This window comes from Cheilinus undulatus, linkage group 21, assembly GCF_018320785.1.
Source record: "Cheilinus undulatus linkage group 21, ASM1832078v1, whole genome shotgun sequence".
Classification (NCBI taxonomy): Eukaryota; Metazoa; Chordata; class Actinopteri; order Labriformes; family Labridae; genus Cheilinus; species Cheilinus undulatus.
The window spans coordinates 9,070,225-9,097,278 of record NC_054885.1 but is presented as its reverse complement, the minus strand read 5'-3'; the positions used below and the strand labels follow the sequence as shown (position 1 = coordinate 9,097,278).

The window sequence follows — 27,054 nt, the reverse complement described above, 5'->3', positions numbered from 1 at the left end:
ATCTCATCATCATGAGACGTCGAGCCTTTTCTCACCTCCGCAGTCAGACAGAAATAAAACATCAGCTTCAGTCTGCAGCGCCTTCATCACACCTGACAGGGTGAGGAATAATTCATCATCGGCTGATCGATCATCTTTATTGAACACCAGAGAAATGATCTGTGATTCGTCTGTACTGCTCCTATTTACACAGAATTTACAAATACACTTTACATACACAACATATAAAAATATCTGCGCCAGCAGGGGTCTGCACCCTGCCACCAAGCCTGTCCCTGCAGCTCCATGTCGCTCTTTCGGGTTTAACCCAACCAATCCCTATGGCTGCGAGCTCCCACCCCAGGTCTGGCTCCAGGGGTCTGTCCCCGTTTCCCATGTCTGTGTGAGGTATCTGATCTCCCAGTTTGCCAGTTCATGGTGAGTGATTTCCAGCAGGCACTGGGATGTCTTGCAGTCAGGATGAGGGTCAGCATCTCCAAGTCCGAGGCCATGCTTCTCTGCCGGAAAATGGTGGATTGTGCGCCCAGTTGGGGAGTAAGTCTTTGCCTCGGGTGAAGGAGTTCAAGCATCTGGGGGTCTTTTTCAGTGAGGGTAAAAGGGAGCATGCGGTGAAGAGAGCTGAGCTGAAAGGCAAAGCTTGGTTGATCTACCTCCCAGCCCTCACCTACAGTCATGATCTCTGAAAGAATGAGATTGCGGGTTCAAGTGATCAAAATGAGATTCCTCAGAAGGGTGGCTGAGCTCAGCCTTAGCGATAGGATGAGGAGCTCAGACATCCGGAAGGATCTCGAAGTGGAGCAGCTGCTCCTTCACGTCTAAAGGAGCCAGTTGAGGTGGTTTGGGCATCCTGGTTGCCTCCCTGTGGAGGTCTTCCGGGCACAACCAACTGGAAGAACACCCCAGGGTAGACCCAGGACTCGCTGGAGGGATTATGTATCTCACCTGGCCTGGCAACGCCTTGTAAACCCCCAGGATGAGCTGGAAAATGTTGATGGGGAGATGAATGTCTTGGTTGGCTTGCTTAGCCTGCTGAAGAAGATGGGTGGATGGATGGAAATCAATCACATGACATGTGGCCCAATAATTGTCTGATCATGGTAACCTTGTTTTAATGATTGTTGGAATCCCAAATTTCAAATCAGAGTTAAAGATGGCTTAATTGCCCAGCATTAGCTACAAGGATAAAATACTCTAGAAATAATATAAATATAAATGCCACTTCTTAACACATGACTTTGACTTTGTTTAAATACTCTATACAGTATATAATTTTTGTATTTTTATGTGATGACTGGATAAAAAACTACTAAGACCATTAGAATAAAAGATAGCAAAATTAAAAAGATAGAGAAAGGATATAGGTGATCTGCATATAACCCTTGTGATTGTCTTGGTGGTGATTATGTTGTCAGTTAATGCACACATACTTGTGTTTATTAAGTAATGAGGGCTTTACTTTATCTGAATTCGTTACATTCATGAGTAATCCAACAACACGATCTTCTTGTTAAACACTGACAATGGAGGCATTATTACAGCCCAGTGTGTGTGTGTATTGTTTGTTCTTGTGTGGGTGTGTGAAGTGTTGGACGCTGCACATTGGTGTTATGCAACTCATCTCTGTTAATATTCAGTCAAGTGTTTGTCTGAGGAGCTTCATGATAGTCAAAGATAAAATCTCTTTTAATCATTTTGTTAATGTATAAAAAGCTGTAAAAATGTTTTTGCACCCTTCCTGATTTCTTGCGTATTTGTCAGACTTAAATGTTTCAGATCATCCATTAAATTGTGCTGTTAGAGATAACCAGAGTGATTTCATTAAATCAAGGGAAAAAAGCCATCTAAACCGACCCCTCCCTTGATAGATCATGTCTTACTGTGATTAACCACAAATCTTTTTGAAAGCTGAGTTCAATTTCAGTTGCCACACCCAGGCCTGATTACTGCCAGACCTGTTGAATCCAGAAATCCCTTAAACAGAATCTGTCTGACAAAGTGAAGTAGGCTAAAACATCTCAAAAAGCAACACATCATTGCGCCATCGGTATTTGACATCAATCAGTCTGGGAAGGGTTACAAAACCATTTCTTTTGGACTCCATAGAGCCACAGTGAGCGCCATTGCCCACAAATGGGGAAAACTTTGAACTCTCTGTGTGTCTATATCACTATTAAAAAATCCTTTTCATCCATATCCACATTGCTTCCTGTCGTTTTTGTTTCCCCGTGGTTGTAGCAGGTGATCCCAGCGTGCATTAGTGTAGCGCCACCCTTCTCGAGACTGAACCCTACGTGGGCCATCCGTGAGCTGGCACCATGTTGGCACAGAGAAAATCCATAAAAACAAGTTGTAGTCTAACAGATGTTTACAGACATCTGAGATACTCCGAGGGGAGGGGAGTTCTTACAGTTTAAAGTAAGGGCAGTGACACACTGATCATTAAGCATATCTATACATTTACTATCAATGCACAGTTGGTTGAAATTGGTAAATTTAGTGGACCTAAATCGGATTGAGATGTTGCAGCATGCCCTTAAACAGGTTGCTCATGCTCAAAAACCTCCAATAAGGCTGAACTAAAACAACTGGGTTAAGACAAGTGGGCCAAAATTCCTCCACAGTGATGTGAAAGACTCGCCAGTTATCACAACTGTTGCTTGCAGTTGTTGCTGCCAAGGGTGGCACAACCAGTCATTACGGTTAGAGGGCAATGGCTTCTTCACATAGGGCCAGGTAGGTTTGGATGGCTTTACCTGATATTGAAATTTTGTTTGATAATACGTGTGACAAAAATACAGAAAAGTAAGAAACAAGGAAGGGTTGCCTTTGGATTCCTTCACTGTCATCAACAATTTCATTACATTGTGATGTGAGTTCTCAGGGTTCAAAGTTAAACTGGTTTTTTAAGGTCAGTGTGTTTGACTCGACTCTAAACATGAACACCTTTCATACCTCAGGGTGACAAAACACTTAATCAGCTGGTAAGAAACTATGCAGCTGATTAAGTGTTTAGACTGGAAATACTGGTCAGGTTTTATCATTAGTGACTGTCAACTGATCATCAATCAAACTTGTTTTGCACTTTTCTGACAGAGTAAGACTAATGACCCTGCAGCTACAGAAACCTAAACTCTCAAAGTGTAGCTAAACCCCAGAGTTTCAGCAAAGGTGCATCTAACCTGGAGTTTCAAAAAATGCCATTAGAAGGTCACAGACCTTCGCTGGAGGGGGCAAAGATAAAACAGACCAACAATACTTCACACCATTTCTGCTGGCCACAATCTTTGCCAGTTTCACAGGTTGGATTATCTACCATAATATCATAACCACCCATGAACATTAGGCTTATCGTGAGCTACTTCAGTGTGAAACAATGCTTGTCATCATGTAGAACAGTTGTTCACATCCTTTTTTCCCTTGAGGCCCCCAGCTCTTATCTAAGAAAAGCTAAGACCCCCCATGACCAGTTTGGAAAAATTAAGCATCAATTTTATTTGTTTTCATTGACGAAGTCCCAAGAGGCCTACATCCACTTGTTCTTAAAAGATCTATGAATAAACTATCCATTATCACAGTGATGTGGGAGGACCACTTTAGAAAAAAATAATAATTAAGAGAGTCGCATATCTCTTTCATTTTTTTTTTTAAATGAAAAGCTGATTTTTTCTTTTTGCTTTTAAGAGCTGCAAATGCCTCAGATTTTCACCCTCAGATCATGGCTTATTTGTCATTCATTCAGTCTTAAACATGAAAAATGTAGGAATGCACTAACACTTTGGTTAAAAAGTCTTTGCATTCTTCTCTTCTCATCATAAGCATAAAAATGGTGATAAATAATGTTCCTGCAGCAGGAGATGAAACGTGGAGCTGCTGTCGTCATTGAGCTGCAGAGACACACAGTCCACTTCGACTGCTTCTCACAGAAGAATGAGTCAGAGATGATAAATTATGGATCAAACTTTTGAATGGACGTCACGTTTGAGCCGAAGCAACCTGTAGATTCTGTTTGTGATTCCGAGTCAAAGAAAATCCAGAGAAATCAATGTAGGAAGCTCACATATTCACAGTCACTATGAAGAAACACATGTGCAATCATATTGCGGCTCTTTTTCATGTATCAGCTTGTATGTATTGCTTGTTCTGGGCTGTTCATCTCATGTATATTTATTTGTGTGTGCGTATGTCGGTCTGAAATTCAATAAGAGTTGAATTTCTTTAAATTGCATGTAGCTTGAGCTTAATTTTGCACTGTAATTGAGCTGTGAGGGGCAGCAGCTGGATACTTCTCACTGGAGCATCTCTCTGCTCTCACAGTGATAAAAAATAAGGACATCGCTGCTCCTTTGAACATCTCATTTCACTTAAAAAAGCTCACTGACAGCTCAGTGGACAAGTCAAACTAAGCTAAACCTTTTATTGTCAAACATTTCACTTTACTACTTTATCTTTGAGCTATTTTTAGTCTCTTTTTATGTATAAGAACTTCCGTGGATCAGCTCATGTTCTGAAATGCCAGAATTTCTTCCATTTTCTTTCACCGCTCATGTATAGTCCGACCTTGAGCTTGTGCAAATTTCAAAGTGAAAGCATTTCAACTATTTCTCAAGAAAATCTCTTGTTTATCTTAACTGAGAAGTCTAAATGTCTCACATTACCTGGCTATCAATGGACTTCAGTGAGTCATTTTGCACTCAGGAGTGCTGCACTCATTGAAATGATAGACCTCAAAGTCAACACCATAAATACATTGTTTTAGAATTAATGTGATTCCAGAAATCAAGACACTGCTACAGATTTTGTCACAGTTTCAGTATAGACTTAAAAATTTGTTTGGAAATGCAAAATTTAAATGTTTGGTAAAAAATGCGAGTAATGATAAGTGGGGATGCTGAGTAAGCATCTGCAATGTTAATATTCACGTCGGCCATTCTGTTTCTTCTTCTTCTTCTATAGGCTACTTTGTTGTACCGAACTTTTTAAAAATTCTGTTTATCATTCGACTGCTATGACTTTTCTCATTTCTAGCTTTTATACTCTTTTCAGCTATTTCTTGACTATTTTCAGCTATTTTCATTCTGTTTTCACCTATTTCTGTTTTTTAGCCATTGAATGCAATGTTCAGCTACTTTTAGGCTATTTTTATGCTATTTTCAGCTATTTTTAGGTCACATTCAGCTATTTTTAGGCTATTTTCAGCATTTTAAGGCTACTTTCAGCTATTTTTATCCTTTTTTGGCTAGTGAATGCCATTTTCAGCTACTTGTATGCCATTTAATGCTATTTTCAGCTATTTTTGTGCTTTTGGCTATTTTCAACAGTTCTTCCACAATTCAGCTCTCAGCATGCCCACGCAATTTCAGCTGAAATTGCAATTTCAATCTAGTTAACTATTGAAATTTAGAGATTAACCATGATTTAAAAATGTAATCCTTGGACAGCCCTTATATACACTCAAGCTGATCCAAACCATGCCGATCATATTTATAAAACACCTTAAAGTGAAAAAAAATGGTTGTTGTCCAGTATGGAAATCCAGGATGAAATCCCTAATATCCAGTTTAGACTGTTGTAAAAATTTTAAAAAATGAATTTTTTTTGTTCATACCAAACAAACAGTTAAATATTTAATAAATACCTTTAAAATCCTCTCATAGTTCTAGGATTGTTCAGTAATGTGTCACATCTTAAATATGTGACTCACAGTTTTCAGGGAGTCTGGCAGATTTTCTTCAGGCTACATGCTCAAACTCAATTTTCACCTTCTACAGTGGCCCAGAGGGAACAGGAAATAGCAGCAGTGTGAAACAGGAACAGTGGCGGAGTTATTTCATGAATTTAGAGAGCTTTGTTTGCCCTGAGCCGCTAATGATTCCTGATCCTGTTACACTGATCTGTGATCTGTAGTCCAAAGTTCAGAGATTAACACACTTATTTGTTTTTAACACTTCACCGTTTGTTCTCTCTGCGGATTAGCTTGTGCTCAGATTAACGATGAGAGGACACAGATTAAAAATATGACAAAACGATCTCTGTTAGAAGGCTGCAGGTCGCTGAGTTTACACGTCTGAGGTGAGAACGTTTTAATTTGATACTGGAAAAAGTAGAAACGTGCAGAGCTCTGAACCTTGATCAGTCAGTTTGTTGCACAGTGAAAGCATCACAGCAAAACCCTAGTAAAACAATATTTTGGACACATTAACTAAGAGATCATGTTTAGTCAGTGCCGTAGTATTTGGACTATGAAAATAACAGTGGACCAGTTTATAGACGCCAACTGTAACAAATGAAGACTTGATACTCTGACTGGCCTGCTGGTTTAGATGCATGATTGAAGGACTCTAGGCCAGCTGACTGCACGCTCCACTCAGACCATCTTTAAAGATAAAAAGTAAAATGCTGACAAACATCACAAGAGAACTGTGAAATGTTGAATGGTGACTCTTGTGAGATCATCCTGTTAATTACAACCACAGCATCAATGTTTAATGTCATCGTGCCAAAGTTGAAAGACAATCCCTGCAGATGGCTTCACTGCTGTCACACCTGCAAGCATGCTCACTACACCTGGACTGTACAGTCAGGTATGGATTGTAGGGCAGGTTTTTTGCAAAACTAGGCCAAAAGCTGAGCAATAATCAAGACAAGGAAAGTAAATCACCAAAGAGTCGAGGGAGAGCGACAGAAAGTATGCAGACAGTAGAGACAGAAAGTTGCAGCCACACTGGAGAGACTGGTGGAGTTGGCTGGATCGTGGCATGGCTAAAAATGTGGTCTTTGCCATATCTGCAATCAATGCTACCACATGCAGACAAGTAAGGTGAGTACAGGAGAGATAAAGTAGTTAAGCTCAGCTGTTAAAATATAGAACACATAAAACAAAAAACTGAAATAATTATATTTTGAAAAAAATCTGCATTTCTTCATTTGCATTACTAACTCTTATCTGTTATTGTGAAATAAAAAGTTTCCAGTTGCCCAATGGCAAATTTAACTGTCAGCTCCTGCAATTGTTCTTCATTACAACCTGGTCTATTTTCAGCTCTTTCAGGTAAATGGGAAGAGGAGTGTCAGCGTTTCTCAACTTAAGGAAATATCAAATCTATTGAAGGAAGAGGAAGCCAACTAACAAAAAACATGTAATGTATAAAGCAGTTAAGAGGAAGCTCACATTACAAGAAGTTAACTCAACTATGGTGCTAAAATTTTACTGAAAGCAAGAGGGCCAAAAGTAAGTTTTTAAATGATGATTTTATTTATTAAGGGGAAAAAGGCATCCAACCTATCTGGCCATATGTGAAACAGTAATCGCCCCCTGAACCTAATAACTGGTGGTTCTATCCTTGGTGGCAACAACTGTCAATGAGCCATTGACATCACGGTGGAGGAAATATGGCCCACTTCTTTGCAGAATAGTAAATGCCAAAGGACTACAAATGTGAATTAGCTTCACTCTGGTGCATTGCATCAAATGGCAACATTTGTTGTTATTCCTTAATTTATAGAACAGAAGGCAAACCAGCAGCACGTCAGCGTTAAGATCTTTGCACACTGATCTTGGTACAGCACCACATGGTTAATAACCACATGGCAAATCACAGAGTTTAAGGTGAGGTTTCAGTGTGAGAGAGAGGGGAGGGAGACAAGCGAGAGAGAGAGAGAGAGAGAGAGAGAGAGAGAAGGAAACAGCAGGTGCTAGTCTGATTAGTCAGTCACCCATCTGAATGATTTGGACTCATGCAAAATAAAATCAAGTAAGCTCAATTTTCTTCTATAATGTGTGAAAAATTTGGACAAAAACATAGTCAGTGTGCAAAGGCCTTTAGAGTGGACAGTTTGTTTTCCCCAGCAGCGTAACATGGATGTGACATTTTTGGTTATTATTCCGTTTGATGCTGACTGTGTCTATCAGTGCTGCAGGATTGGTAAATGTGTGCAATTGCAGTTATACTTGACAATATTGTGATTTGCAATTGCAGTTATGGTATTATACATAAATTATATCCTCAGTCCACTTGCTTGGTCATTATGTAAAATGCAGAGAATAATGGAAGTTTTGAAGTGAGTATTTCTCAACTTAAAACATAGAAAATCAAGGATGTTCCCAGGCATCTATTCCCCCATTCAGTTTGCCCAGTTAAATTGCATTTAACCAGCCAGTCTAAAGAGTAGAAACAGTTAGGAAACAGTTCAATATGACGTGAGAATGTACTCTGTGGAGCGTGGCTAACATTAGCAGCTAGCTCCACTAGCCTTCGTTCCTCTTTGCAGATTAATATCATGCTTTGATATGCAGCCTCTTTTCACTTCAGCTGAGTAGTTTTACATGGGTATAACTCTCATACCACTTTATTTCCATTTTCTACTTAAAAAACTCCAAGCTTTTAATATTTACGGTGAAAAGCTCTGACAGGAAGGCAGTTACTATTAACTTAAGCTACAGCGGCCTCTTGTGGCGGGAGGTTCATTACGGTTTAAAAAAGCATTAGACTGGAATTTTAAGCCAGTGTTTACATAAAAGGATACAAAATAGTTTTTACTGACTCATAAATCTTGCACAGGCTGATTTGATAAACAAATTTAACCGTTTAACCACGTGCATCCCTAATAAAAATGGCTAGATCTGAAGTATTACAGCACTGTTTTCAAAATATTTTAATGTTCTCTCAAAAATGTGTAGTTTTTCCCTTTTTTTTTTCGAAAACAAAGTTACTACTACAAACTGCAATAGTGGCACTATTGCAAACCTAAAGGACTTTCTGCAGGCATTTCTGTAAACTTTTCAAGTACTACTTCACAAAAGCAATTTCAGCTTTTTATGCGATTATGTAATCACACAGCCTGATATCACAATAGCTTTTCTGATTAGATGAATTGTGCATCCCTAGTCTCTGTCTTAGCTCTTGTGGTGTTTAGCTCAGTGCAATGCAGTTTGTCACAGTTAGCTGGCCTGTTAGCATAGCTCATTAATAAATCATGCAACATCATCTCTATTGAAGTTCGCTCGTTAAAACACCCCAGAAACTTCTCAATTCTTATGATTCATTTATTTATTTATTTGATGTTTTTCTTGTCTATACTGTGCAGGCCTCATAGATGAAAATCAATCCATCATGCTACGTGAGCTGGAAAATTTCTGCAGCTCTTCTTGTAGCTTTAAGAGTCAGTCAGCTAAAGAGTATGTAATATACACGACATAGATGAGTAATAGAGCAGAGAGCCTCTGAGTCTCCATCAGACGTGAAGGTAAACTCTGAGTCTGAATCCACGTCGTCCTGATCTGCTGTGTTTTGTCTCCAGTCTGAAAATTACACCGTGTTTCATATTTAATTACTGCAGAGCCTGAGCCTGTTGATCCCTTCAGTCAGTGTGACCCACATCCAGCTTTTTATTTTAGCTCAGTGTGTCTGCGTCACACCCACAACACACACACACAGCCCCAGCAACGCCTCGCATCCTCTTTGTTTTATGAATTTCAGCGTTCTTCTCCCAGACTCTATCTGTTCTGATGTTCTTCATGTTCCACATCACTTCTGTTCAATGACGACTGATTCTCACCTGGCTGGTTTTACCCGTTCCAGTCACTCACATCGTACAGATGCAGATTTTTCACATTCACACCTACTGAAATAGTCAGAGCCTTTGCCAGGACGCTTTTTTTATTGTTTACAGTGAAAGAGGGAGGTGATGCATGGCTGTAAGGGTTCATGACAGGTGAAGTTATGAACAAAAGAAAGATCATTCTGGAAATGTAAAAATACAAAGGCTATACCTGCAGACAGTAAATGCATGTGGGCAGAATTTGTCAGAAGTTTTCTTAAAACAATCTCATTTGTATTTAAGATAATTTAAAGTGGAAGTGTCCAGGTAGATTTCAATACAATTTTGAAAAAACAAAAGACTTGTCACACTCACTATCCACTTTATTAGGTACACCTGTACAACTGCTCATCATTGAGGAACTTTCACCTCATTATATTTGCAAACTGGGTCAAACAACTTGTTTTTTCCCATCATGCACTGAGAGTGTTTGTTAAGAAATAATCAGGAATATTAGTGTGCATGTCACAACATTACTACAACCTCAGTTATGCACACGTACACTATGATGATTGAGGCTTTTATTAGTGGGTGTGCTTGTGTTTGTGAGGGTGTGTTGCTCAGGCAGTAGGCATTTGTAAAATATAATTAGTACATGTACGTGTCTGTGAGGACTTTTCCGCCCTTTATCAGTGACATTATTTCCTTTTATTGCTCCTCAGGCTTTAGCTGTGTGAACATGTTCCCCATTTATATGGGGAGATGTTTAATTTAGCTCCTAAATCTTCTGAAATGGCCATTTGTAATCAAATTATAAATTGTTGAAAGGACTCAGTCATCTCATTGTAGTTAAAACTTGATGTTATTGTTGAGATACCTTAATTGTTCAAATTCTGGCTGATTTACATACAGAGAGAGGGGTCTGACTGCAGACTGCACATCTGAAACACCATATAATTCAGAAAGGAAGTGCCATATCTTACCAAAACAACATACTTCCAGTTTTATTTATTTTTTTAAATTTAACTTTATTTAAAAATAAACACTGGCAGTTACATTCATGAAATAACCACAATGCAAACATTAAAAAAACTAAGAAACATTTCATAAATAAAATGGAGAAAAAGGTCAGAGGTATTATCCGGGATTAAATTATGTCCAGACCTGTTTTAGAAGTACTTAGATGAACAGTGGCTAACTTCAGCTTTGTTAGCTTAAGCTAAAGCTAACAAAGCTATGCTATTTAAGTAATTAACGTTACTACATTAACCAATGCAGCTAAGTTGAGATAAGCAATGTGAGCTTTAGCTATGTACATATATAAAGTACCTATGTAGCTTACATAGCTGCTTTGTGAGCTTAGCTGCTGCTATGTTTGCTATGAAGCTACATAAGCTACACACTTCCATTAGCTATATAGCTGTGTTTGCTCCATACTGTAGCTCCATTATTTATAGCTAAGATAACTTTTGCAATGTGAGCTTTAAAAAATCCAGCCAAAGCTAACCAAGCTGTTCAGATAACTAAGATATGTAACTGCTTTGTGAGCTTAACTTAAGATCTCTTTCCTATGAAAGCTACGTAGCTCTGTTTGCTCTATAACTGAATCTATAGCTAAGAAAAATTTTGTCACATGAGCTTTTGCAAGGCTAACTTAGCTATAAAGATGATGTTGATACATAGCTGCTTTGTGAGCTTGGTTTTAGCTCCATTAGCTATGTAATTCCGTTATCTATGGAGCTCCTCTAGCTACTTAACCCTGCTAGTTATATAGCTCCATTATCTACAGCGTAGATAGCTTTTGCAATGTAAACTTTAGAAAATGTAGCCAAAGCTAAGTAAGCTACGCAGACAATTTAGATACATAGCTGCTTTGTGAGGTTAGCTTGAGCTCTGTTAGCTATGAAAGCTATGCAGCTCTGTTAGCTCCATGATTAAATCTATTGCTAAGACAATTTTTGTCCTGTGCGCTTTTGCAAACAAAGCTAAAGCTAACTTAGCTACACAGATAATAATACATAGCTGCTTTGTGAGTTTGGCGTTAGCTCCATTGGCTATGTAGTTCCATTATCTATGGAGCTCCATTTGCTACGTAGCACTTTTGCCTATGGCTAAGATAGCTTTTGTTGTGTAAGCTTAAGCAAACATGGCCAAAGCTTACATAGCTACGCAGATAATGTTGATATGTAGCTACATTAGCTCAGTAGCTCTGTAGATCCTTAGCTCTGTTTCCTATGGATAAGAAAGCTTTTGCAACATAAGCTTTAGCAGGTGTTGGATTTTACTGATAATTAAACTTTGATAACCAGTTTCTTGAAAAGTTGGTAGTAAATGGTTAACTTAATCTCACTTAGGATAGGTTTTCACATGTTGTTTACTCACATATTTATTTTCTTCAAATTATTCATCTGTATAATATTCACTCCAAGTTTTTTTGTCTCAGAAGTTAATGATTAATTATTTATACATTCTGCCTCAAGCATAAGCCTGACTGTCTGCTGTTGAGAGGATTGTAGAAAGTTTCCAAGCAGACAGAAAAACTATCAGACGGTGGTTGCCATGGGCGACATCTGTCTCCCTCTTAATAATAACATCATTGAGGCTGTGTGGGGGTGTTTGTGTGTAAACAGCTGCCTCACAGGTAAAAACAGATAGACGATAAGTTTCCTGACAGTCTCATAAAGAGGAACAAACCTGGCAGAGCCGATTATGTAACCCACAGAAACGCCCGGGTCAGCGTGTTGAGGCAGGCAGGTGTTCAGGTGTGCCAGTGTTCCCAGTGAAACAGAATGTAAATAACATTTCTACTGAATGAGGTCTTTATTATATGAATCAGTTTCACTTTACAAGCTTAAAAGTTAGCGTTGTTAGCTAACGGGCTACAGTGTAGGAGATAGTCCTGGATGTTTTTAGCTATTGTCTGTGAAGTTGATCAAACAGCCAGTCTTTCTGTTTGACCCTTTTACAACAAATTCAGTAGTTATCAGAAGAAAATTTACATTCAAGGCAGGTCTAGACAGTTCAGGCTGGTATCTAAAGAGTCAACATTACTTCACCAATGACCAAACTTCCTTTAACAAGCAAAATCCTCGACTTTTAAATAGTATTAACACAACACTAATCAGACATCACAGTGTATATTTATAGATAAAGATAATAAACTAACTGTGTGAGTGATTATTTTCCTCAGGCTGTGATAACTGTCTTAAAGCTTCGATACCAATAAAATTAATATTGATTCTGCATCAGATGTGCCACTATCTGTTTCAGGGTCCACTTTCCAAACACAGTGGTCTTATAATATCAAACACCATCAATAACATCGATCAATCAATTTTCACTAGTATGGTGCCAATTCATAACCAAGGTGATTTTAAGACACTTTACATAGAAGGCAGGTCTAGACAGTACTCTTTGTTTTATTTTTTATGGAGATTAGAGATGAAGATAATCACCATAGATATAGAACTAGGCAACATTTTGCAGTACAGTGGCAAGAAACCTTGAGAAGAACCAGACTTACCTTGGCTAGCCATCTGCTGAAGCTGTATAGGGGGTTGTAAAGGTATTGTACAATGCAGGATAAGAGAAGAGGAAAATGCAGAAAGACTGAAGAATATGCAGACATAGAGGAGAGGTAGATGCAGAAAGTAAGAAAAGGGATATGAATAAAGAGAGAAGAGGGAGATGCAGAAAGACAGGAGGAAGATGCAGAAAAGGAGAGAAGAGGAAGATGCAGAAAGAGGAAAATGCAGGAAAGGAGAAAAGAGGAACATTCAGAAAGAGAGGAGGGAGATGAAAAAAATGGGAGATGAAGGAGATGCAGAAAGCCACCTGCTGACGCTGTATTGTAAAGGTATTGTACAATGCAGAAAAAGAGAGAAGGGGGAGTTGCAGAAAGACATGAAAGAGGGAAATTCAGAAAGAGTGAAGATGCAGAAAGGCAGATGAGGAAGATGACAGTAAGAAAAGGGATATGTCAAAAGAGAGAAGAGGAAGATGCAAAAAGAGAGAAGAGAAAGATGCAGAAAGAGAAGAGGAAGAAAGATGCAGAAAGAGAGGGGAAGAAAGATGCAGAAAGCAAGAGGAAGAATATGCAGAAGGAGATAGGAGGAATATGCAGAAATAGAAAGAATGAGTGAAGATGCAGAAAGAGAGAGGAGGGAGATGTAAAAAGAGAGGAGGTAGATGCAGAAAGAGAGAGGAGGTAGAAGCAGAAAGAAAGAGGTGGTAGATGCAGAAAGAGAGGAGGTAGATGCAGAAAGAAAGAGGAGGTAGAAGCAGAAAGAAAGAGGTGGTAGATGCAGAAAGAGAGGAGGTAGATGCAGAAAGAGAGAGGAGGTAGAAGCAGAAAGAAAGAGGTGGTAGATGCAGAAAGAGAGGAGGTAGATGCAGAAAGAGAGAGGAGGTAGAAGCAGAAAGAAAGAGGTGGTAGATGCAGAAAGAGAGGAGGTAGATGCAGAAAGAAAGAGGAGGGAGATGCAGAAAGAGAGGAGGGAAACACAGAAAAGGGGAGAAGACGAAGATCCAGAAATGGGAAGAAGAGAGGTATATAGAAATAGAAGAGCAGATGCAAAAAAAAGGATAAGAAGGGTATGCAGTGAAAGAAGCAGAAAACGAAGACTGCAAGCTACAAAAGGAGAGAGGAGGTAGATGCAGAAAGAGAAGGGGAAGATTCTGAAAGTTAGAGAGGAAGTAGATGCAGATAGATAAAGGAAAGAGATGCATAAAGAGAACAGATATAGATGCAGACATTTACCAATTACATGTAGCATTAATGCAAAAGCAAATCAATATAGTGCTGGACTCTGTTGTTGATCTGCCATCTTGGATGATGTGTTGTAAACATTACACTGCGATGTCTGCAGCATCATTTTATGCCATGTCCTGCCTAGTTAACCCACTGTGAGGGACATGTAGCCCAAAGGAGCTTAAGTTTTGAGCAGCAATGAGCTGATCCAAGCCTGAGCCTGCCCTAATGCTAAGCTTCATGAGAAGGAAAGTTTTAAGCTGAAAATAAGAGATGATTTCTGCTTCCTGGAGCAGCAGTAGAACATCACTCCAAAGTAGAGGGGCCTTTTAACAGGAGGCTCTACCTCCCATGCTACTTTTGGAGTCTTCAGTAGCCATAAGCAGCCCAGTATTCTGGTAGTGCATAGTTCTAGAGAGGGTAAGGCAAAACTATGAGCACTTGAAGATACGTTGGATAAGTTTTTGTGCTCTCTTGGGAAACCTTCTGTGTCCGTGTGATGGCGTGGGTTTGATTCTTGTACCGCTGCAGACGAGTCGGCAGCGTGACGGAGCCGCTCAGTGTGGGAGGATTTTATCTTTCTCTTCAGATAAAGAAGAAGTGAACAAGCTGCCCACTCGTTTACCTATCTCTCTCTCTCTCTCCTCCGTCTGCATCGACCTCTCCACCTGCGGCTTCCTTCAACTTCCTGTTTGTGGAGATGTGCAGGATAGAGTGTGTTGTTTTTATTGTGTACCTTATGAACATGCATGTATTGTGTGTGTATTTGTGTGTGCAGATACATAAGAGCCTCTTCAGCACCTGTTCACATAGCAACCAGCTCTCAACAAGACATTTGGAGAAGAGGAGTGGGAGGAAGAGAGAGAGCGAAAGAGAGAGAGAGAGAGAGAGAGAGCAGAGGAGGTGGGAGGAGAAGAAAAACTCAAATTAGAGGCTTCAGACTGAAATAAGAGCAAGGAAAAACCACCAACTTCTCTCCAGAAAAATACAAACTCACTTTATTTCGCTTCTTTTACCAGACAGCATATTTACAATTCACATTTAATGTACTAGTACTATATTCTAACAATTTCAGACCAAAAAAACCCAGTTGATCGCTGAGTCTGAAGAGAGAGGAGGACGATTAGGAAAGAAAGAGGGAGATTTAGAAAGAAAAAAGCGAGTGATGCAGAAAAGAGAAGAAGGAAATGCAGAAGAGGGAGGTACAGAAATATTAAAGAGGCCAATGCAGAAAGGAAGAAGAGGGAGATGCAGAAATAGAAAAGAAGTAGAAAAAGAGAAGGGATGTGGAAAGAAGGAGATCAGAAAGTGAGAGGAGGTGGATGCAGAAAGAGAAGGGGAACAGATAAAGGTGCAGAAATTGAGAAAAGGGAGATGCAGAAAGAGAGAGGAGATAGATGCAGACAAGGAGAGAAGAGGAAGATGCAGAAAGAAAACAAGGGGAGATAAAGAAATAAAAGAAATGAGGGTGATGCAGAAAGAAGGAAGAGGGAAATGCAGATAAAAATAGGGAGATACAGAAATAGAAGAGCCCAATGCAGAAAAAGAGAAGAGGGAGATGCAGAAAAATAGTGGAGGGATGCAGAAAGTCAGAAAAGGGATATGCAAAAAGAGAGAAGATTGGGGTACAAACAGAGAGAAGAGGACATACAGAAAGAGAAGAGAGAGATGCAGGTGAAAGATGCAGAAAGAGAGATCAAGGTGAAGTAGAAAGAAAGACAGCAATGCAGACAAAGAGGAGTGCGATACAGTTAGACAAAAAAGGGTGATGCAGAAATAGAAAGGATCAAGATGCAGAAAGAGACAAGAGGGGGATGTAGAAATAAAAAAAGAGCAAAGAGGCTTATGCAGAAGGAGAGAAAGATGCAAACAGAAAGTGGGAAATGCAGGAAGAGGGAAGGGTGAGATACAGAAAGACAGAAGAGAAGGATGAAGACAGAGAAAAGAAGTAGATACAGAAAAAGTAGAAAGAGAGAAGATGGAGATGCAGAGGGAGGTGCAGGAAAAGAGGAGGAAGATGCAGAAAGAAAGAAAAGGAAAAAGAACGAGACAAACAGATGCAGGAAAGGAGATGCAGGGAGATGCTAAGAGAAAGAAGCAAGATGCATAGAGAAGCGGAAGGTGCAGAAAGACCGCATGTATGTCTAGTGTGTCTAGTGCATCATTTTTTCTCTCATATTTGACGATGGAACCAGATCACAGTTTGTCCAGCAGGTCATTATTCTGCCCTGCAAAATCTCATATTTAAACCAGTAGATAAATACTTATGTAAAACCTTAATTGAATGAATAATCCTTCAGTAGTTTGTGCCAGAAGTACTTGTAGGTTAACCTAACCTTGCAATAAGGAGAGGCTTCAGTCTAGCCACTTAACCCAGATTGGTGGAGGGCTGCAGGGATGGTTGTCCTTCTGGAACTTTGTCCCATCTCTGGAGCTTAGTTAGAGACCATTTGGTAGAAAATAAAGTGAAGGGGGCTGAATGCACTGTACTGTATGTGTAGTTTTCTTCTTTCCTCTACTCCATGGTTCCCTAGTTAGTTTATCCTGAGTCATATAGTGTCAAATTCAGTTTTCTGTTGAACTCGGGGCCCCCATTTGGAGATCACGGCTTTAATTACAGCATGTTTAGTGCAGAGTTTGACCCTAAATAAAATAAAATTTTCATTGTGCAAGCAGCAGTGGCTGCTTAGAAAACTAGACATTATTAAAAAAAATATATGCCTGCATACAAGAGTATGCATGCATGCTTTTCTGCAGAGATAAGCACACATCTACTTGTACAGCATGGTTCCCATTACTAAGGACCAGATTATGACTAGAATATCAAGCTGAGGAGCAAAACATCTGAGTTTCTGCCACTGCTCTAATAAACGTTATTGAACAGATCAGTGTTTCATAGATTACAGTGATTTTATTGAAGAGAGACTTTATGGATATCCCTGAGTGAACAGGGACAGTCGAATAGTTTCTCCTCTGATTTTTAACTAATTCTATTGACAGTAGCACTGCTGTATTACCAGTATTGATTTGATGTTTGATATTTGAGCAGTCACACTGAGTTGACACTGCAGAATGTGATTTATTCTGTCATTTTCATCGTCACATTTCTCTCCTTCCAAGACTCAGTCACTTTTCTCTCACTCTCTCTCTTCCTGTCCTTGTGGGCGTTCTTTACATCCCATTTGGATTCAGCTTGCTCTGTCTCTCTCTCTCTCCTCTCCCTCCCACGTTCACACTCTTCTCTCCAGCCTCCCTCCACATTCACACCATCTCCCCTCACATGGCTCTGACTGCAGTTTCATTAATATGTGCATGTTTCCCTGGAAAACGATCTGGCTGTTAGCGTGTGAGATCATGTTTATGTTACACACATGAGCTGTTTAATGCTCAGTGAGAGGCTGGCATTCATAAAGTAAGCGGAGGTTCTTATGGGTTTAGTCTGCAGGGACAAAGGTACAGCCTTTAAATGATGTTTGATTTTTGACATGATGAATCATACACTGATGATTTTTCATCGCTGATCTTTTTGTTTCACTTCATTAGATAGGCATTGAAAGCTGCAAACTTTGTCGTAGCTGTAAAACTGATACTGTTATATGCAATGTCGTGACTGCAGTTAAAGTTAAAACTTCATTTCAAAGTTTGTAAAGTTTTAGTTGTTGTTGCAGACTTCTAAAAAATCAGCTGATGATAAATCACAGCCTTTTTATTTCTTACCAAGTAAATTCAGTAAGGCAAACCCTGAAAGTTCAAGTACACTAAGGCTCAACCAGTCCAAATATTGCAACTTAGAACCAGGGGTGGAAAGTCATTAATTATTAAGTGAGTAGTTTATTGAGTTTTTTTTTGGTACATTTTGAAATCTGTACTTTTTTTTCTACTTAGGTAACTTTCAACTAAATAAACTGTGCTTTTACTTGAGTATAATAGTCTTATACTTTTTAAACCCCTCTGTTGACTACACAGCTAAGCTGTGTTGATAGAGTCAGGATTTTAACTCCTGAAGTGTAATTTTAACTCCATTCTTAGTGAAATGTCTTCAGTGTTATCTGACAGTGTTGATCCAGCATTGTTAGTTCAACTCTAGAGTCAAATGTTTCTGGTGGATTCATGTTTTTGATGTGAGACACAGTTGCACCATAGGTGAAGTTGTCAACTGAGTTAGAGTTTGACTTTAGGTGTTCCTAAAAGACGTATAGCGGAAACTCTTCATCTGTATGCATTGTCTTGTTGTGAGGCGGACTCTTTACTTTGTTCTTGCCAAAGAAAACCTTCCTAGCAATGAGTTACTGTAGCTCTGTCACCTGAATGTACAACCAAATTGACAGCGTTCAGTAAACTCATACAGAGTTAAATTTGACACTTTAAAAGGTTAAATTTAACTCTATGTGAGTTTAATGAATACTGTCAATTTTGTTGTGTATTTAACTCTATTACAGTGATGTGACTTTACCTGAACATGCTGGTTATAGCTGGTTTTTTCTTGTTCTTGCTCATAAGAAACAATCGTATTTTACCGTACAACTCCTTAGTAGCCACTCAGTACTTAAAACAAACTTTAAATGCAATACTTTTTATTTTTACTTGAGTAGATTTATAGACCAGGAGTTTTACTTTTACTTTAGTAAATTCTAACCAAAGTAACTTTTACTTGAGTGCAATAGTTGTGCACTTTTTCCACCTCTGCTCAGAACAGCATGTGCACAGTGCACGATTACTGAAATGTTACTCTAGTAATTACAGCCACATCGCATACTCACACCATTCCTCTTCGATATCAGTGTTGGCCAAAATTAGTTTGGTCATTAGGAAATATAGGGATTTTCTGATACCATTTTTTTCCTTCCAGATACGATTCCAGTACCAAGGTGCTGGGTATCGGCTGATACCGAGTACTGATCCAATACCAGTGTGAACTTTCTGGACTGACTGTGCAGACTAGCAAATTATTTCACACCTATATTTGGCTCAGAACATGGCTCAACAAATAAAATTATAGTGTACAACATCTCTATGACCCTAAAGTTGTTTTTCTGCTGATTATTGAGTTTTACTTTTAATATTAGAATACGATTAATACAGGGGGCTGCATCACAGGCTCTCTGCATAATGGAGAGAGAGATTCTATCCCTATCTCCATTATGTTTTTTTCGGGCAGCATGGTGTGACTATACAGCGTGGGGTATAAGGTAAACAATGTAGTGGATTGCATTTGAGTTAGCATTTGAGCTAGCAGTAATAAATAATTGTAATTGTATTTAAATGGATAAAAAGACATTCAATATCAGGTTTACTGGAGTGGATTTAATCATTAAAGTCCTTAGAAATCACATGAGTTCCAGGCTTGCTGAAAATGCTGGCCATGGGATTTAAAGGCATCAAAGGCGTCGATGGGAAAGGCTAGCTTCAAGAGGAAAAACAAGTAAAAGGCAAGATTTTTGGTTCAAAAGTTATTTAACCTTTGATCAACTGTGTCACTTTTTGTTGTGTATGATGGCAGGCATTTTAACGATCACATTCAGAGAAAAACTCACGCAGCCGCCATTCTTTGCTGCTGCAGTGGGTCCTTTGGTTCTTCTTCTTCGTAGCCTGTGCATGAATTACTTTCCAGCAGCAAAGAAGAATTGATTTTTTTAGTTCATAGCACTAAGCTAGCATGGATAAACAAAGCAAAATATAAAGCGAAACCAAACGGTATCAGGTCGGTGCATGCATACCTGCATTTTAAGCAGTATGGGACATATTTCAAAAGCTGGTATAGGAATTGGAACAGCTCTTGGCAATATCATGCATCCCTTCAAAATAGGTATCAATATCTGTTGATTTCAATTAAACACCCTTTTTCCCTCTCAAAAGTATTGATTCAGGCACCGTTTAGGCACTAGCATCATATAAAAAATATTGGTTTAGCACTGGTATGAGAAAGAAAACAAATGATACCCAACCCTAGTGCTAACACCAGCACAAATGGGCCTGACAGTGGAAGACAGGCTTTCTGGCAGCCCTGTGCTCCAAGAGATCAGCTGCATGCAGTCTTTTCCAGATTGTCTGGCCATATCATCCTGCAAATCTTGACTTCAAATCTGTAGACGACAGCCGACAGTTACTAAGTGCTGACAGGGTGAGAAAACCTCAAAACAAGATTGTTTGGTGGAGGAGATTTTGACAATTTTTCATGGGCGCAACCCACATACTCAGCTCTGCTGCTCATCCCACAAATGCATGTTCCTCACAAATGTGGCTCCACTTAAAAGAGAAAGGAACATGCTTTCCAACAGTATAAGAATGATTGCAAAGAAGCATTGTTACAGCAAAGAAACGAGCTACCAACACAACTTTTCTTACTTTTCGTGTAGGTTTAGTTGTCCTGATACTTCCTTTTTAACTTCAATACTAGAAATATCAAAATATGTTTCTTTTTTTTTTTTATGAAGTCTTTGGCAAAGGAAATGCTTGGAATTTTGTTGTTCTTAACAATTGAAAATTGCAGGCAAACTCTTATTCATTTTCTAAGTTTGAGTAGCTCCTGTAGAGCGTCAGATTTATGATCCTATCGGCTTTTATTTAAGAGCATCTGATTTACTGTTAATCAATGTCTCACTTTAAGCATCTGATGGATTTTGGTATCAGTAGATAATCAATACCAAATGAATTAGATCAGGATCAATAACACTTAATCCTCAGAATGAGACAGTAAATCAGTACGACTCTCCTCTGAACCTCAAACAGAGCGCTGAGACTTTACAGCCTTATAAATCCACTCAGGTATTGATTAAGTGACCAGTCAATCAGCCACACTGTCAGTATCAGAGCTCCATTATCAGTTACACTCCGGTGTCAATATCCACACTCATAACACCATACACAAACACACAAGTATGACGTCCATTCCTCTCTTCGGCTCTCTCACATTCCCCTCCTCATCCTCTCACTGTCGGCAACGTGGTGTCTCTATGGTAACCGCCTGCAGAGAGGCGGACCCCGGCAGGTCACGCCCACTGCAGCATGCATCACTCACACTCTCACAGAGCAGCAGTATATTTTAGTAAATGTTCCTCTGGTTTTGTCAGCGTCTTAAATTACAGCCGTTTCCTGCTGCAGCCGCTCATCACACTCACTTTATTACAGTTTAGTTGAGAAAAACAGCTTTTATGCAAACGTTTCTCCCTGCAGGGTACAAACACAAACACTGCTTTTCTTTTTATATTACAACCTTTCTTTAAACTGGGTAAATTGTACTCCACGTCTTCTGATTGTTCCTTAAAAGCTTCAGTTTGGTTTTGTAAATCAGAAACAACCGGGCTAAATTTGTCTCCATGGCCTATATTTAGTGTGTTTGCTTTCAGGGTTTGCTTTAGAAGCAGGATGTGTGTCTCTGCCATTTAAATATACTTGATGTATTTAAAGAGCACTGCCAACCACGAAGAGTGCATTCACACGAGTCAATCTGCACCATGCACAAGCACATTTGACCCCAAAATCCAGTTTGACTAGTTTGCATGCTCCATACTGGACTCAAACACTAAACTTCTTAGGTCCTATGATGGTAGAAATGAGCTTCATTGCTCATGCATGCAAACAAGCATGACTGCACAATGCAGACGTGATGTTTGACCAATATGACCTTTTCTCTTGATAACCTTTCAATCAATGCTGGAGCTGTGTCAGACCAAAACGACTCTGATATCCAGAGTGTGGACCAGTGATCAGTGCATGCACCTCCACAGAAGTTTTATTCATTCCTTTGACAGAACGCTTCTTTTAAAAACACAACAGGGACACCTAGCTTTTGTGACAGTGGTGGTAGAAGTGATTCAGTGGGTGTCCAGTTTAAAACATTTAACCACTCTAAGTATCCAATCATAACGAAACAAAACCTTTTTTTTGCAAATGTATAAAATATAAAAAAACTGAAATATCACATTGACATAAGTATTCAGACCCTTTGCAGTATAACTTGAACTTTCCAGTCCATCTGTGGTAAATTAAATTGATTAGACATGTTTTTGGAAAGGCCCACACCTCTCTATAGAAGGCCTCACTGATGACAATGCATATCAGAGTAAGAGTTATAAAGTCTGCAGAGCTCAGAGACAGGATTGTTGCAAGAAACAGATCTAGGGAAAGCTACAAAAGCAACATTTCTTTATTAAAACAAGGGCAGAGAGCAACACTGAAAGCTTTTTGTGACAAAAAAGATGTTTTCGCTCTCTTCCTGGTCTGCTTCTGCATAGGTTTGCGATCTTTACAGGTTGGGTCTGATGGTGTGTCCAGTGGTTGCTGCCGTGGTCTGAGCTCGGGTATGCTGTAGCTTAGGCCTGGGCAGTTATCGAAAATTAGATTAAATTTTCAAATCGCAGAAGGTGCAATGTTTCTTTGACCTGAAATTTGAGTCAAAATACCAGTCTTAAAATTTTTTTGCAGCAGAGAATAGTTTTAGAATAGTCTACAAAAAATCTTTCATTTTTGTACTTTTTTTCTTATTAATAAGAATGACAAAAAAAAAACCTTCAATGCAACAATTCATATCCAAAATGTAATACGAGTCAAAATTATCATAATTAGATATTTTTAAAGAATTGTTCTTGTTTAGGAATAAAAGAAAGTTAAGGAATATCACATATCAAATTGCAATTGCAATATTGGGGATAAAAATCGCAATTATTATTTTTCAAAATCATTCAGCCCTAGAGTAGCTGTGGGAAAACAGCAGTTTAATCAGAACTGGACCATATTTTATTTTAAAAAATGAACTAAGAATCACACTGAAAGCTTGTCTTGACAGAGAAGATGTTTCTTGTAAACCTCCTGACTGGCCATGGCATAGATGTATTCACCGAAGAGCTCCACCATCTTTGTGCTCAGGAGAAGTGCATGCGTAGAACCTTACTTTGTCTTGCCACTCTGATTGGCCTGTCACAAATGTGACAGAATGTTCCTTCAGTTACCTTTGGAGAATTTTTTTAAAAGTCCTGCCCTCTCCAGATGCTTTCTATGGGAGCTTTCCCAGGTGAATATGAAATATATCCATGTAGTAGATATATGGAACAGAATACTGTGGCGTGTCAGGTTAGAGTTCCAGAAGGACATCCATCACTGCAGCCCTCTGCTGATCTGGGCTAGGTCAAGACGCACATAATCACAAATTACATTAAATGTCAGTATGGCCTGCTGCAATTTTCAAATCGCAGAGAGTGCAATTTTTTTCTGACCAAAATGTTTCAAAATACCAGTTTGATACAGTTGTTTGCAGCAGAGATTTTATGCTATATACATTAGGCAAACATTCAAATGTCTTTTTTGTATGGTTTACAAAAATCCTACTTTTCTTGTTCACGTATGTTTTTCTTGATCAGAACGAGAAAAACAAAAATGATCATCTCCATATATGGCAGTCAATATGAAATTTGCTAAATGAGCCAAAATCACATTTAGATATTTCTTTCTAAATTTGTTCACTTCTAGTTTAATTTTCTAACATTGTGCTTGTTATGATATAGAATGATTTATTGCTTGTGTTTGTAGAACAATGCATACACGAGGAACCTAAAGATAATCCCAATTGCAATTTTGGGACAAAAAAATTGTAATTTGATTATTTTTGCGAATCATTCAGCCCTAATCTGTCCTTAATGGCTTGATTTAAATGTAAGGGCTAATGGGGATTCATTGGCTTCTGCAGCCAGATTCAAGTCGACAGTAGAAGAACTTTGGTTTTATTATCCAACAACAGAGGTTGCATTTGTTTTGTTTCCTGTTTTTTCAAGGGACAGGGACTTTTTTGAGTTTTATGCAAATGTTGGTGATGCATTCAGGTACACTCTGTTAAACTGACTTCTGCTTGTCTCTCTGTCTCTGTAGAAACTCTGCTGGATGACTTCATGTTGACACATCCCATCTTCCTGACGGCCGACAGGTTTCAGCAAGTTCTGCTGCAGCAGTATCCTTCTCACTCCCTCACTTCCTCTCTCTCTCTCTCTCTCTCTCTCTCTCTCTCTCTCTCTCTCTCTCTCTCTCTCTCTCTCTCCCCTCTTGCTCGCTCACATGCATAATTACCTGGACAGAATGTGCTCACAGCGCTCTGTGTGAATAATGGAGGTAAGCATGAGCCTCCTTGCACGTGTTTGACTGCAGAGTTAAGAATCTTCTACATGTCAGATCCAGAGTTTTATCCAGGCTACTAACACTCCTCCTTTATACGACATAATTTTATTTTTATTCTGATCCACTTTGGTCAAACACTCGCTCATTTGCTCAGGAACCACAGTCTGTTAGTTTTCAGTCTTGTGGCTTCAGGTTTGTGTTTTCTTCCTCAAAGAGCCTCAAGGTCTGAACTGTCAGAGCAGCTTAAGCTTCATGTTTAGCCATGGGACCCTTCTGTCTGGCCTTGTTGAACTCCATGTTTAGCCACGCCCCCTTCTGTCTGTCTTGGCTGAGCTTCATTTTCAGTCCTGCCCCCCAATATCTGCCCTGATATTGACCACACGGAGACACATGACTGCCATGTCGTCTCTCATATTGGGCAGGAATACTGATTTTGATATAGGATGCTCTGTATTTTAGACAATAATTACATTCAAGATGTGTTTCAAAGACATAAAAGTAACATAATAGAAGTAGCTCAGTCAAATAAGGTGATTCACCAGACCTGCAAAGACTGGGCTAAAAGAGGCGTTTCTCCTTACAGCGAGTGATCAATGACAGCAGACAAAAGCCTCCATGCCTACGAAGCTGCTGAGACGTTTCTATGAAAACGCTGCTTTACACTTCATAGAATAATTGACAGGCATCTACTGCTGATATTTCAGCTTTCTTCGCCTTCATTGTATAAAATGTGCACTACACAGATTATGAAAGGGAATTTGTGCACAAGTGTATTAAATTAGCACTGGCATCCAGTGAGTAACATGTTTCTTTAACTGTCTGGGCTAGGGCGGGATGGATATTGTGATATTAGATGTACAGTGCACCTGGAAAATAATCAAACCCCCTTCACATTTTTGAATTTTGTTATATTGCAGCCTGATGCTTCAGTCAAAAAATATATTTTAATTCTCATGAACCTACACTCAGTACCCAATCATGACAAAGTGAAAACATAATTTTAGAAATTTTTGCAAATTTATTAAAAATAAAAACTGAAATATCACATTGCGGTGATCCCACAGGATTTAAGGAGATGATGCTCCCCTGGGAGACCAATTTTGACATTTTGAAGTTAAATGCACCATTTTGCATGTTGTTTAGAGCAAAATGGAGAGGCTAAATCTATAATAATAACTCTACAATAATAACAATTTTTATATCGCACTTTTTAAAACAGAGAATTGCCAAGTGCTTTGACAATAAGCAAAAACACAATTTAAACAAAGTGTCATAACACAAGAAAAGAACACAACAACAAGACAAAACCGCATCAACAGGAGAACCCGTGAAATATAAAGTCAGCAATGTAACTCCACTAATCATGAAGCATATATATATAATTCCAGAATAAAATTAAATACCAAGAATAAAAATAAGACTAAAAACCCATAATAATAATAATAATAATAATAGGTAATAATAATAATAATAATAACCTAGATGGAAATTTTGATAAAGATTTATTTTTTATATATAATTTTAACAAAAACTAATCTCATCCAGGAAATTGTGTCACACTCTTCCTTTCCTGTAATATTTTTTATTATTTAATTTTTTTTTAACTGTTTTAATTTGATTTTTTAACACAGACAATGATATTAATCAATGTTTGCATAAGTTTGTCCAAGCTTATAATTGATTTTCCACAAAATGAAAAAAAAAAAGAAGAGTAAATAAATAACACATTTTAAATAGGAGAAAACTGACGATAAAAAAAGTAAAAGTACAATTTACAAGAATAATAGAATAAAAAATATTTAAATAATAAGAAGAAAAAAATGTAAAAGGGGGGGCGGGGGTTGCTAATTATATTTATTTTCTGATTTCTTCCTTTTATCCTAATTTTCCTTATTTCATGCTACATCTTTCATGCTAACTAGTGTGCATTTGTTTGAAAGGATAAACAAAAGGTTGATCTTGTAAAATTTCCTCTCTTGTTTTTTAAAGAGAATTTATGTTATAATATGTTATAATATAATATGAAAAAATGTTGGTGAAGTCTTCTGCTTCCAGTTAAGAAGAATAAATCTTCGTGCTATTAATCATACAAATGAAACATGTTGTTTTCTACACTGTTTTTAACACTTGGGTCTATAATTCCTAAGACTGCTGTCAAAGGAGTTAATAAGACTGAAACGGTGCTTAATGATATACTTTCTTCTATAACAGACAAAAAAGTTTTTAGTTCATACCTTTACATGTTTCAATGGAAGCATTACGTCGAAACATGAAAAGGTATGAACTAAAAACTTTTTGTGTGTTATAGAAGAAAGTATAAGTATAAAGTTAATAAGACTTTTTAATATTTTGGATAAAGTCTGACAAAGGTTGCTCCAGAACACATGACCTAATGATGCTGGTGCCACACCACAGCGGTCACATAACGGATCTACTTCCAGAAATATCTTATGGAGCTTTTCTTTAGACCAGTGTAACTGGTGTATTATTTTAATTTGCAAGAGGCCATGTCTTTCATGCACTAACACCTTATAAGTATGTTCCAAGCATTAAGTGTTTATTTTAATTCCTTAATATATGGTGGAGTTGATATTTTATATTTGTTAGCCAAGGTAGAAAAATTATATCTAAATGATACATGAATTAAATTTCTGTGTTAAGTT

The 27,054-nt window shown here is 38.4% G+C and overlaps 1 protein-coding gene across 1 annotated transcript in view; it reads left to right on the top strand.

Annotated features, from left to right (window-relative positions):
- The window catches only part of rapgefl1 (Rap guanine nucleotide exchange factor (GEF)-like 1), a 68,769-nt gene that overhangs the window by 13,052 nt on the left and 28,663 nt on the right, over nucleotides 1–27,054 (top strand). Inside the window, exon 3 of the mRNA XM_041817490.1 lies at nucleotides 24,149–24,227. Within this exon, the coding sequence (XP_041673424.1) occupies nucleotides 24,149–24,227 (79 nt within the window). The remainder of the gene's footprint in view (nucleotides 1–24,148; nucleotides 24,228–27,054) is intronic.